We start from the raw sequence: 12,586 nt of genomic DNA, 5'->3' as shown, positions 1-12,586 counted from the left end.
CTCTCTACATACCTTCTGCTCTGCCCGGGGTCATTTCCTCCTAATTCCGTCTCACCAGTTTTGCTTTTCTTTTTATTTTTTTTTGTTGTTTTGTGGGTGTGTGTGTGTGTGTGGTGCCGCTGACGGGGGCTACGGGAGGGTTGTGGTGTACCATCTTGTTTCTGTTGTGAGAGTGTATTTCGTCAGTGGCATTCTTCACGATACGCGGAGAGTAGTCTCACAGAGCCATCACACACACAGGCACAAATACCCCGTACACTATGTCTGTAGCTCGTACAAGCTCCAGGCATCACGACCGGGCTCCGTCGTCGTCGCGTCGGCGCTACTACGCGAAGGAGGACTACGCGCAGCCGAGAGATGAGCACACGTCTCGTTCGACGTCTCATCAGCGCTACTCTTCGTCGCACCAGAGACCACACCGCAGCAACAGCGCGTCAAGCCTACCTGAAGGACTTAGTCATGTCTCGCGAGACCCGAAGTGTTACTCCAAGTATGGCTACGCGCCAGAGAATGCAGTGCTGCTTCTGCGTCGACAGAGCACGCAGCCACCACGCCGCCGCACCTCGTTCATATCTCACTCCAACGGGGAGAACGAGGGAGAAGGGGTCTACCACCGACGAGCTGTCGAGTCAACCGGTCCTCGTTGCCACTCGACGCCGCACAGGCGGCACTCGTCCTCTCGTCATGCCACATCAGCGAACGGTGCTTTAAGCACCGCTCTCGTAGTTGTTGAGGATAGCAAGCAAGCGTCCCCGCGTCGCTCTGCTCGCACCTCCACTGACGGCTCCCCTCGCCGTAGACACCACCAACACAGGGCGTCGGAAGTTGGCGACAGCAGCGTGGTGCGCAGTCCTCGCCAACATCGGTGTCGCTCTTCGGCAAGCCCGCGCCGCTCACACAGACCAACAGGCTCGCCTATTCGTCCCGAGCGCCACCACTCATCCTCATATGAGCTCCGCCATGCGTCTACCAAGCCGCACGCACGCAGCTCCCAAGGCAGTCCCCGGCGCCACCGCCACTCAGACACGACAAGCTCGACAGCCCCTGCACCAACAATTGTGGCAAAACACCGGCAGGACACGCTGCGGCACAGCAGTCCCCGTCAAGCGGGGGTGACTGCCAAGGGTGAGGCAACACCGCGCCGCACTCACCGGTACAGTCGAGCGAAAGGGGGCAGCAGCGCAGTGAAGGATGATCGTAGCCCACGTCGGCACGCCAGTGCACACCGCAGTCGTAGCTCGCGGACGGAGTCCCAACACCATTCCGAGAAGCGTCATCGCCATCATCGCACCTCGACTCCTGACTCCGTGGGTGAGGCAAGCCACCGCTCTCGGCACACGCCCTTCTTTCGCCCATCATCAGAGGACCTGTATGCGGTGCCGCCGCCTCCGACCGGCTCCACGTACCTTCGTCCTACAGCCAACAGCCATACGGCTGGTCACCCTCGCTCCGGTTCCCACATTGAGGTAATTAGCGTAAACTCGACGCGCCTGGAGTCCACTAATGGATGGTCGCACCCCCACCCCAACGCCCCTCACCCCTCTCGCCGATCCCACGAGGATGACCCACCAGTGGTGATTCCCAGCCCACGAGGGCAGCAGATTATGCAGCGCATCGACTCCACCCGTCACTGGATAGAGAAAATGAAGGAGGAGCTGAAGGACCGTGAGCACGAGTTTCAGCGGGTAGATGTCGCACGCAAGCGTGCAGCTCGGCACAGCGCACGTAGGGAGCCTTCCAACTTAGCCTCACATGCTGAGAGCGCACGGCGGCACCGCACCTCGTCCACTGGCTCGCGCCGCCACACGCGCGGAGAGACTCATGCAGCTGTCCCGCCGCCTGTGGGCGCAGCTTCCCAGGCAATAAGCCGTCAGCACACGCATGAAGCGATTCCATCGGTGGCTTCTTCGAACGGGTCTCGCCGTGTATCTGAGCAGCAAGCGCCGCCAAAGCATGAGAAGCGCCACCACAACAGTCGTTCGTCTGTAAAGGCGCCGCCGCCGCCACCAGTCACTGCTCCCCGCACCCCAACATCGGACCCGGACCCGCAGAAGGCATTGATGGACACCGTCAGCAGCTCTCGCGAGGGGGGTTTCGACTACCCGATCTTCTCCTTCATGTCCTTCTTGGACGGCAACACGTTCGATAGCACCGCGAGTCTATGCCAGTACAACGTGAACCTCGCCGAGAGCCTTAGTGACGAGCACCTCGACATCCTGCGAGCGGCCATCTTTAACCACAATGAAGAAGCGTTTGCAGAACTTCTCTACGGTGATGATGTAGAAGCGGAGATCGGCGGCGCTGCAGCGTCACTTGGACACAGCGAAAATTCAGTGGTGCAGCACGAACTGGCTGTGCTCCAACAAGCAGCTGTGCGGCGGTTCAATGACAAGTGTACGAAAGCGCTCAAGAGGCTCTTGTCAGCAGAGGGTGGCCTAGCCAAAGCGGTCCAGGTGGCTGCTTCGCAGCTGGAGCACCAAGCGTACCAAGTGGACGAATGTCTGGTGGTTGCTCCGTGAAGTCGTGATGGTGTAAGTAAGTAATGGCGACGGCTCCGTTTCGAGAGAGAGAGCGCGCGCGCATGGAAGTACACCACTCCTGCCTTCCGCAGAGGTTGCAAGAGCGCTTCTGCCGCAGCAAGCTCCGTGTGGTTGCTTTTACAGCTCTCTCTCTCTCTGCCCTCTCCCCCGCCTCCCACCTCCCAGCATTGACTCCCATGGACTTTGTGGCTCGGGTATTGCTTGTATGATTGCTTTCTTTTATAGATGTCTGCGCGCCCATACACAGGTGAACACGTCCCTCGTAAACGCGCATTAGGGAGGCTTGTACCCACATGAGGGGGAAAACGGGAGGAAAACACCGAAGCCTGTTCACTGAAGTTATGAGGGAGGAAGGAATTGCCCACGGCAAGCAGGGGTCGAGACTGATGGAAAGTGCTGTATCGCTGGTTCCTCTCCCATCTCTACCTGCGTGCGTGTTCGGTGTTGTTTTTGACATTGCTGACGCCTCTGTGCTCCGCGCTCCCCCCCCCCTTCTCCCCCCTGTAGGTAAGAGCATAGTGGCGGTTGATAACCATCGACTATCCAGTAGATGGCCATTTTCTGTTCCTGTCTGTGTCTTTGTGAATGACTGCATGTTGTCTTTGTTTCCAAATCTTTTCTGCGTCAGCCCCGCGTGGGGTTGCGGAGCCTATTCACCCGAAAACACCATTGTAAGTTACACTAGCTGAGGAAGCGCAAGCAGTACGCACAGAAGGGGCGAAACATTGAAGGAAAGTGAGTACGACTTGGCGCGTATGGCTGCGCACTTCAGTGACAACATTCGCTGTCGCTGTATATCTCGAGTACAACACAAGAACAAAAAAAAGGAGGGAAAGGGGGTCAAAGCGAAGAGGTTTGCGTGTCAGATGCGCGACGGCGTCTTTTCTCAAGCGTGTGCACATATGTGAGGAATAAATGGGGGAGTTGCTGAGCGATTTCAGTGCGACACTGTGCTGCAAAAGATAGCAAAGCGGAGGTGCTGTAGTCTGATCTGTGTCAATGATGTCAAGTCTTGCCTCTATTCCCTCGGCTAATCCCCCTCGCGGCTCTTTTTTCTTTGGTGTGTGTGTGTGTGAGGGGAGGGCTGGTGGTGTATCTCTTCTACGCTCAAACACTCACACACCCTCACCCCCACCCCATTCACACAATCACCTACATATGGCTGTTGTCTGATGATTTGGGGAGTACTGGATGGAGTAAATAACGGGTACGTGTTGAACTCTTTGCCTGTGGGCGAATTCGGGTCATACCAGTCTCATCTTTGTAGCACTGATATCACCATTTACAGTGGCATCTTTTTTGTGTTTCGCTCGTGAGATATACTGTCCCTAATCGTTGTGATTCCGCTATGCAACCGATGCCGTTTATTTCATCGTGCCGCAGGAATGTAGGCGGGGTAGGAGCATTGCTCCCTCTCCTCCTCTTCATGCTCTGCCTCACGTGCATCGCCTCTTCTTCCGTTGCCACTGCAGAGGAACTAAAGGTCACCTGCTCCTACTGCCAGGAGCGCGGATACCCCTACCTGTGTCACACTACAATGGAAAGCGGCATCTGCTTCACCCAATCGGGTGAGATGAACTGCAACGGGGTCAAGGGATGCACGTGCTGCCGCTTGGCGGACGCGGCTGGCTGCACATTCTGCAGTATGGAGACGGAGTGGGACAACTACGACGACGGTGAAGAGGATATTTGACCGCGCTGTGCACTCCATCTGTCGCATTTTTCGCTCATGGTGCACATGGGTATAATTGTCTGATGACCAATTTTTGGTCACTTCGTCTGGGCTGACATCTGACAATCGACATACGCAGTGAAAAAGACGCTGAGCTGGAGCACTGCGAAAACAGCACAAGCGGCGGGTGAAAAATGGGCCCTCGCACCCATCATTCGTGGAAAACTTCACGTCCACCCAGCACTCTCTTTTCTTGGGGGCGGGGTGCACGACGAGTGCGTTTGCCTTCCTCGTTTCCATCTGATCCCTGGTGACGGGAGGCACCTCAGCGCGCGGTATCGCAGGGCCCCCGCATCCCACGCCCCGCGGGGAAGCCAAACACCCTCACCCCTGCCAATGCCGAGCCGCCTCTGGAGGCAGGGCAAAGCGCCTGCGACGCAGGGAGGGCCGATGCGGCGTGTCGCTGCGGGTGTCGGCGAGCAGGTCCTGGACGGTGTTGCGTCAGAGCAACCCGCGGCAGCGAACACGGTTGTGCCGCCCCGGTGGTGGTGGTGGGGGCAGGGGGCTCGGCGGGGATAATGGGGGGGGGGGGGGGAGACTGCGAGGCGGCCTGTGAGGCGTGGGTCGGTGGCGCTTGGGGCGGAGGTCGCCCTCCGATGGCTGTCTCGGCGCAGTGCTGTGGCGCGTGTGTGCCCAGGGCCGCCATTGCCCCACGCGATGGGCCTGCGACGCACCAGGTGGAGTAGGACTTGGCTAATGCTGAGTGGCAGAACGGGCACGTTGAACACAAAAAGAGTCCCCATCTGATGCCCTTGCCGCTGTTCTTCCGTGTACCTCTTCCTTCCCCCCTTTCTCCTTCTCTCTGTCTCACTGCAGCGCTTTGGGGGTGTTTTTCTAGGAGAGGAGTGTATGCTACAGTGTGCATCACCTCTGCCTCAGCAGCACCCTCTGAAGTAGTAAGCCACCATCGTGCTGCTAGGGAAATGGTGAAGCACTGGAGACCGTGTAAGGAAAAAAACGAGCCATTTACCTGTGTCGTTGTTTCCACCACCACCACCACCCCCGTGTATTGGCACACCCACACATCTTTCATCTCTCTTCTTCAGCAATGGATGTATCCTACTCTTCTTCCCTCACACCTGAGACTGCTCTGCAGCCAGAGAGCACGCAAAGCTCTGCCATTACGGGGCAGCGCGTCACACTTAGTGCCAAGCAAGCTGCTGCCAACAGCGCAGCTGATCCTAATGCGGCTGAAGTTGTGCGTGTTTCCTTGTTTCCTGAGCGCGTCGTGATGCTGCGCTGCGTCGGTGACGCCTCTCCTGATTGGAATGACGTGGTAGCACAGAATAACCATTTTTGTCAGCAGTGATCTCGCTAGTATGTGTCGTCGGTGTGCGAAGGGTCCCATAGAGTAAGAAACCGTACCATTTTTGCAACCCGGCAGTGAACTGATTGCGCACTTTGTGTGCATGCCAGCAGTATTTTTTTTCCTCCTGAGAGCCTCTTCTGTGGCTGCTTTGTTGCGCGCAGCGGTGAACCAAGGAAAGGAAGGCCCGATAGTACCTTTACGAGGGTGGCGTCCAAGAGAGTGTCCGGCGTATGTCTCTCTCATGCATCCTGTGCTCGTCACTCGCTTTCCCTCGCACCCTCCTCCCCTCTTCCCTCTCTCCTTCTTTGCACTCTGTGTGTGTGTGTGACTGTCCTCTCGTTTGTTTCGCTGGTTCCGCTCTCTCTCTCTCTGGGCTCAGTTACGCGACTCTCGCTCTGTGTTCTTTTTGTTTGTTTCTTTCAGCTGTTGTAGTGAGTGATACGGTAAAGCCCCTTTTTTTGTGAACTTCGCATCTACAGCAAAGCGCAGATAACCCCTCCCAGCACATTCCTCTCTCACGCCCTCTTCCTCTCTCTCTCTCTGTGACTTTCTCGACTGGCGAACATTCTTTCGCCGCGTTTGATCACGCAAGCAATCGTGCCTTCTGCGAAGATGCTCAGCAGTTTCAAGTACACATTCAGCCAAACCAAGTACGTCGCTCACCGGGCGGCGTGTGGACTGCACGTGATTGATGAAGTGAAGCGCTTCCGTGCGCTAGTGTGCACTCTGTTCTGCAGCATCTGTGTCTCACTTGTGTTCGCTTTCGACCTCTTCAGTGATCAGTTCCAAAGCCGCTTCAACCTCTCCGATGGTGATCTCTCCACGATCAGCACAGTCGGTGTGGTGCTCTGCTACTTTGTGATTCCGTATGGTGTTCTCTACGATCATATCGGCCCACTGCCGCTGTTTGTGATTGCCGGCGTGACGGGGTTCATTGGCTGCCTTGGCCTCGGGCTCATATTCGACGGCAAAATCAAGGGCAACACTGCGACCATCTCGATCTTCTACGGCTTCATGAACACGTGCAGTGGCCTCTTCGACGCCGCGTCGATTGTCACGCTGGTGGAACTCTTTCCACGCAACCGTGGTCCCGTGATCGGATTGGCCAAGGTGATGACGGGTCTTGGCAGCTCCGTCATCTCCTCCATCAATCGCGGCTTCTTCTCCAACAACATCAGCGGCTTCATCTACTTCATCATGGCCCTCACGGTGCTTGTCTCGGTGGTGGGGATGCTTCTCATTGCGCTGCCGCCGTACTTTGTGAACTGGTGGCGCGCCCGCAACAAGACAGGGGAGCAGATTGCCGCCCTGGCATCGTTGAAGTCCATCTACGCGAAGAAGTTCGTTCCGGTGCGCCGCATTGCGTATGGCTACGTCATGGTGATCTGTCTCGTCATTTTCTTTGCCACCACAGCCCCAATACTGGCGTACACGAAGGTGTCAGACGGCGGCAAGGCGGTCATCGGTGGCATCACAATGGTGCTGTGCATGTCCTTCTGGGTGATGGCGATGCCGATTCCCTGGCTCGGTGGTGTGAACGAGCCTTTGGAGCAGCAGAGCAGCACCTTTGACGATGCCGAGGGCGAGGTCCTGGCTGTCGAGGGCCGAAAGCCGAATGGCCTGACTTCCGTGGAGCCACTGGGGACCGGGAACGAGCCTCTCGGCATATCTCCCGTCAGCAACGACGATGCGGCGCGCGACCAGTCCCTTGTTGACGTGGAGGCCGTCGAGGATGGCCCGCAGGACCCTCGCTACGGTGGCACAATCTGGGAGACGCTCATGCGCCCTGACATTTGGCTCATCCTCATTGCATTTGTCTGCCAGGGTGCCCTTGGCACAATTGTCACGTACAACGGCAGCACCATCTACGTTGCCCGCACAGGCCGCCCGCGTACCGCGGAGCTGGGCTCCCTCTACACCGCCTTCATTGGCGTGGGCAGCGCCGTAGGTCGCATCTCGATGGGTCTGTTCGAGGCGTACGTGCAGCACCAGAGCCCGGAGAACCGCAAGGTGCTTGTTACGATCGCCCTGCCTGTCGCCCCGGCCATTGCCACAATTGCCGGTATTCTGATCCTTGTGCTTCCTGGTGACGCTCTCCTCTTTCCGTACATCCTCGTCTACTTCGAGGAGGGCATCTTCAACGGCGTGCGTGCGCTCATCTTCCCCTGCATTTTCGCCGGCCACCACGGGATCCTGTACAACATGAGCTTTTGCACCAACGTCATTGGCGTCATCTGTTTCAATCGCTTCCTCTTCGGCCTCATCGTGGACAAGGAGCGCGAGAAGATGGGCAACACAGTGGAGCAGGGTTGCACGCTCCGCGCGTGCGTTCAGACACCTATCATCGTCGTCACGTGCACGGCGGCCTTAGCGACGGTGCTGGCAACCGTTGTACATATTCGCTATGCGCGCTTCGTGACGCAGTACCGCACGCCTTTGAAGAAGATGGCTTTGTAGATGCACTCTGGGTGACACTCACGAGAGGCTTGCCCAGACACCACTGCTCTCGCTCTCCCTGTCACGCATGCGGAGACGAGATAACCAGAAAGGTCTTTTCTACTTGTTTTTTTCTTTGCGTACCAGTCGCTCGCGGTACACGATTAAACAGCAGCAGCACCCTCCTCCCCTCATCCTCACAAACGTCCACCGTTAAGCCACTTATTTTTTCCCTCTTTTCGAGTTCCGCCTTTCTCTTTCTGACGATCTTTACACCCGTATGTTGCGTGGATGCCGTATCGTTCACGTGCCTCAACCTCCTTTCTTCCCACTGGTGTTCATTCCGTCCTGGAGCGTCTTTATTCCCTCTTTGGCCGGTGTGCTTCATCTTTGGTGGCTTATTCTACTTATCAGCGCTCTTCTCGCTGCTACACTTGTGTGCGCCTCCCTCTCCCTTTTCTCCTTAGTCTGCGCGCTCCCTTCTCTCCGCCAAAAAAAAACGAAATGGGAGGGGAGAGGAGAGTTGCTTTTGTGTGCCTGTGCGATTGAAGAAGTGGGATGGGTTTTGGTTCTCTATCCCGTGCTCGTGTGACTTGCTGCTGCTGCACTACAGGCTCACGAAAACCAACAACCCACCTCCCTCTCCCCCACCCTGTCCTTCACATGTGGGCGCACACTTGCTCGGCTATGTTCCGGCATGGGCAAGTCCTTTGCGTACATTTCTTGACTCTGCAGATTAAACTGGCTATTTCTAACGTGACCTAGCCTCGGACAGTTTCACTTTTCGCTTCCCAGGCAACTCTATTGTTCACTTTGATGGGAGAAGCAATGACAAAGGATCAGCAAAGACCAGGAGAGGAGCACAAGGCAAGGTGCATGTGGTATAGAGCAACAGCTTCCTTAACAATAAGTGCACAAGTCGTGCGAAAGGGTGGTAGAAAGACAGGGAGAGTCCAACGAGTTGATGTGTATATTTACGTACCGCTACGGGTAGTGCTGGTCTTTTTTTTCTTTGCTTGACGTCTTCCCAGCCGCCATCTTTCACCCCTCCACTTATCTCCCACCCACGCTCAACGCCCCTTACGCCTTTGCAGGCGGCTTCATGGCTCTCTACTCTGGTCTCTGTTTCTTCTCGTTTAATAGTGACGGAAGATGTGGGTTCTGTCCGCTCGTGTACCTCCTCATCTCACTCCCACACAAGAGACTCGGTTGAGGACTGGGACGACCACTACACACTTTCCAAAAATGCACAGTAGTAGTCGAGCACAACAATGAAAGGATAGCGAGGAAGGATATGGATAACGGGCGGCGTTGAATTTAAGAAAAAGGCACGAAGCAGTTCAAAGGAGAGGAAAGAGCACAGGTGTTCACATGGGTAGAAGGGAGAGACTTAGTCTGTGTCGTTTCAGTGGTGGACGAGTCTGTCTGTGCGCCTATGCGTGAATGAAGGACGCTTGGAGGAAGAAAGGCGAAAACGATGCAGTTGTTCCCACGGTGAAGCTGCCTGCGCTTGGGCCATTACGCCGCATCTTCTCGAATATAAAAGGGTAAAAGGAATGAATGGAACTGTTGGCTGTTTGGTGATCGTAGCGTACGTTTACAAAAGAGCACAAGTACGCTACAAAAAAAAAAGGAAAGACTTCACTGCTTATTCGCCTTCTTTTTTTTATTATTATTATTTGCGTCTCACTCATATTTCTCACTTCTCCCCCCCCCCCCTCTCTCCCCCCCCCTCTCTCTCCCTCCCACTCTCCCTCCCTCTCTCTCTCTCGCTTGTTTCTTTTTTTTTTTGGTTAGTGTCTTATTCTGTTGTACACACCCGTATTTCGAGCCTTTTTTTTCCTTCTATGCGGTGTTCTCTGGGATGTGTGATGTGCGCCGGTATATGTCTGTGTGTCTGTCTGTCTGTGTGTGTGTGTACATTTTCAAAGATTGATATGGAAACTCATACCGCACGTGGCTTCCCTTTCTTCCCGCTACCTCACCCGCCAACTCACCCCAAACATCGTCACACTCACTTTCCTTTCCAGCTCTATCCCCCCCCCCTCATTGACCCCTCATAAGCCCAGAGGAGGTCGAAAAGAAGGAACAAAGGGAGAAGGAAGAATTTGTTCGTGCCTTTTGAAGCACTCACACCTTCAAAACGAACAAGAAGATGTTTTACGTATTTTGGCCTGCCTATGATTGCGTGCTGTTGTCTCTTCTCAGCTTCGTTCTCTATAAGGGAGTGTGTGAATTAGCCTCCCAGCTCACTTTCTCGAGCAATAGCCCTCTCTCCTTTTACTTCTTTTTTTTTGTGTTCTCTTTTGGACTCATAGATTTTGTGGGGGAGTCGTTCTTCGGTGTTTTTGTGTGTATGTGCCTGGGTACGCGGGAGGGGCAGACACATCGATAAAATGCCGTGTGTGTGCGAGTAGCAGCACGGAAATTGTGAAGCAAACAGCAAAGAGAAGAGACGCGAAAAGGAAAAAATGAAAAAGAAAAAGAAAAAGCATTAACTCTGAACGCTTTTTGTGTGTTTCATGTTTTCGCTAAGTGGCCCTTTATTCCTATTTTCTGCTCTCACTGTCGGTCTGTCGCCTCTGACACTCCTCCTTTGCTGTGCCTTCATTTCTGCGCGTGCGTTGGTATCAGCATTGGGGTGAGTTTGGTATCTGCGTTTGCACTCATTTTCTGCCTGCTCTATTGCACTTTCTTCTGTCACTCTGTGTGTGCGTGTGTGTGGGTGTCACGTGTCTACCTCCTTTCCACCCTTTAACCTTTTTCCTTCCTGATAACTCGTCTCTCAAACCCCATCTTCTCCCCTCCTCCCCCCAACCCCTCTTTTTTGTCCAATGGTCGACTGCCTCGAGCAGCCGTTTTCTGTGTGGTCTCCCCCCCCCACCCCTTGCGTGTCTTACCCCTGCGCCTTACTCGTTAAGTGGCGAGGCGTGAATTGTGAGCACTTGTGACAGAACGGAAGATGATTAAAAAGGATCAATATGGAACGACCGCGTTTGTTTGTGTCTACGGAAGCCGTTTCTGTTCCCCCTCTCCCCTTGTACCTAATAGAGCGAAAAAAAAAACTGAAGCCATACCAAAGCACATCTCTCTCTCTCTCTCTCGAGTTCACCTCTTCTTCTTTTTCGGTTTGTGTGTATGTGTGTTTTGCGCCATTCTCTTCTTCTATTCCTCTGCCCTTCCGTGTGATTCAAGTTGTGCAGGAACGGGGTGTGGAAAATGAGTGAGCATGCGTCCGTGTGTGACCGAGTGCTCTACCTTTCCTGTATTTCCTTGCTCACAGCTCTCACGCTGCTATTTCGTCAACTCTCCTCCTTTAGCGGACGAGATACTGGCCTCCTTTGTAGACCGCATGTCTCTCAAATGTCCGCCTACGTGCTCAAGCGACGCTAGAGTTGGTTGATCAAGAGAAAGAGAGAGAAAGACAAGGGAAAGGAGTCGCACGCTTCTGGTGCACTTGCGCCAGTGTGCGCTATTGCCAGCTTATCTGTATTCGCACGTGAGAGTCGAAGTTGCTCGGGGCTCTTTTTCGTCTTCATTTCGCCGCTGCCTCTATTTGTTTTTTCTCTCGCTAGCCTGGACACAGTGAACCACTCCAGAGCTGCGTGAATAATAATATTAAAAAGAAATCTTCTGTTGGCGCCCCTTTCTTCTGCTTTCGTGTGTGTGTGTGTGTGTGTGTGTGTGTGTGTGTGTGTGAGCGCCGAGGTGTGTCTCCTAACGTTCTTTTCGATACCTCACGTTCTTTATCACTTTTTCGCTCCCCCTTTCCTTCTCTTCCGATAATTTCCCATCTCGACTTACGGCAGTCAAGCGTCGTCTTTTTTTTTGGCCCCTGCACCCCCTTCCTCTCCTTTCCACTCCCTCACCCTTGCCTTCGCCTGTTGGGGTTTGAAGAGGTGCACAAGGCTTGTACTGCTCGCCTGTGCATACGCGGACACTCCTCTTCTCTTTTCGTTTTTTTTCTTTTCGCTGGCTTGTTTTAGCTACCAGCTCGACCCTTCTATATACCTAACAAACCGGTGGTGTGCCTGTGTGTGCGCGCGTGTGTATGTATGTGTATCACTCAGTAAGCAGGTTTCTCTGTAAAGTGGCGGTATGCTATCATGAGGGCACACGTACGCAGCACCACACTCATTACACGGGGCATGCGAGGACATCACCAGCTTAGCATCGGCCAAAAAAAAAGAAGCAATGTCTTTGTGTAGCCACAAGCCTCACTCCAATGATTTGGTAATCCGCTCGAGAGCCGCACCGCTGCTCTGACGAGCATCCACAGTTCACTTTGAAGGGCACCCCTCCCCTCTCCAAAAGGCAAACCTCTATCAACACGCATACTGCCGCCGAGAGGCAGTGTGTTGCACATCACACCTCTATGAAATTGCTTTTGGGGACTCGCACCTCTTCTCTCTCTTTTTAGGGGGCTTTGGTATACATCGACTGCACGTATCCTTTCACACACCGCTTTTCGGCCGTTACCACCGTTGATACACAACGTCTATGCACATAAGCTTCGGAACGCGCTAATCACCTCAAACTGGCACAACCCAATAAAAAAGGAGTTGATAC

The 12,586-nt window shown here is 54.4% G+C and overlaps 2 protein-coding genes across 2 annotated transcripts; both read left to right on the top strand.

Moving 5' to 3' along the window:
- Nucleotides 1-260: 260 nt before the first annotated feature.
- LBRM_35_2990 (conserved hypothetical protein) lies at nt 261-2,519 on the top strand (the record flags this gene model as incomplete). The annotated part of the gene is made up of 1 exon (XM_001568868.1): nt 261-2,519. One exon carries the CDS (start codon nt 261-263, stop codon nt 2,517-2,519), a length of 2,259 nt encoding a protein of 752 aa, XP_001568918.1.
- Nucleotides 2,520-6,193: 3,674 nt separating this feature from the next.
- Nucleotides 6,194-8,038, top strand: LBRM_35_2980 (conserved hypothetical protein; the record flags this gene model as incomplete). Its single annotated transcript, XM_001568867.2, has 1 exon — nt 6,194-8,038. The coding sequence occupies one exon, from the start codon at nt 6,194-6,196 to the stop codon at nt 8,036-8,038; it is 1,845 nt and encodes a 614-aa protein (XP_001568917.1).
- Nucleotides 8,039-12,586: the final 4,548 nt, after the last annotated feature.

This window comes from Leishmania braziliensis, chromosome 36 (assembly GCF_000002845.2).
Source record: "Leishmania braziliensis MHOM/BR/75/M2904 complete genome, chromosome 36".
NCBI lineage: Eukaryota > Euglenozoa > Kinetoplastea > Trypanosomatida > Trypanosomatidae > Leishmania > Leishmania braziliensis.
Note: the sequence above shows the minus strand (reverse complement) of the source record. Positions and strands in the feature narration are given on the sequence as shown.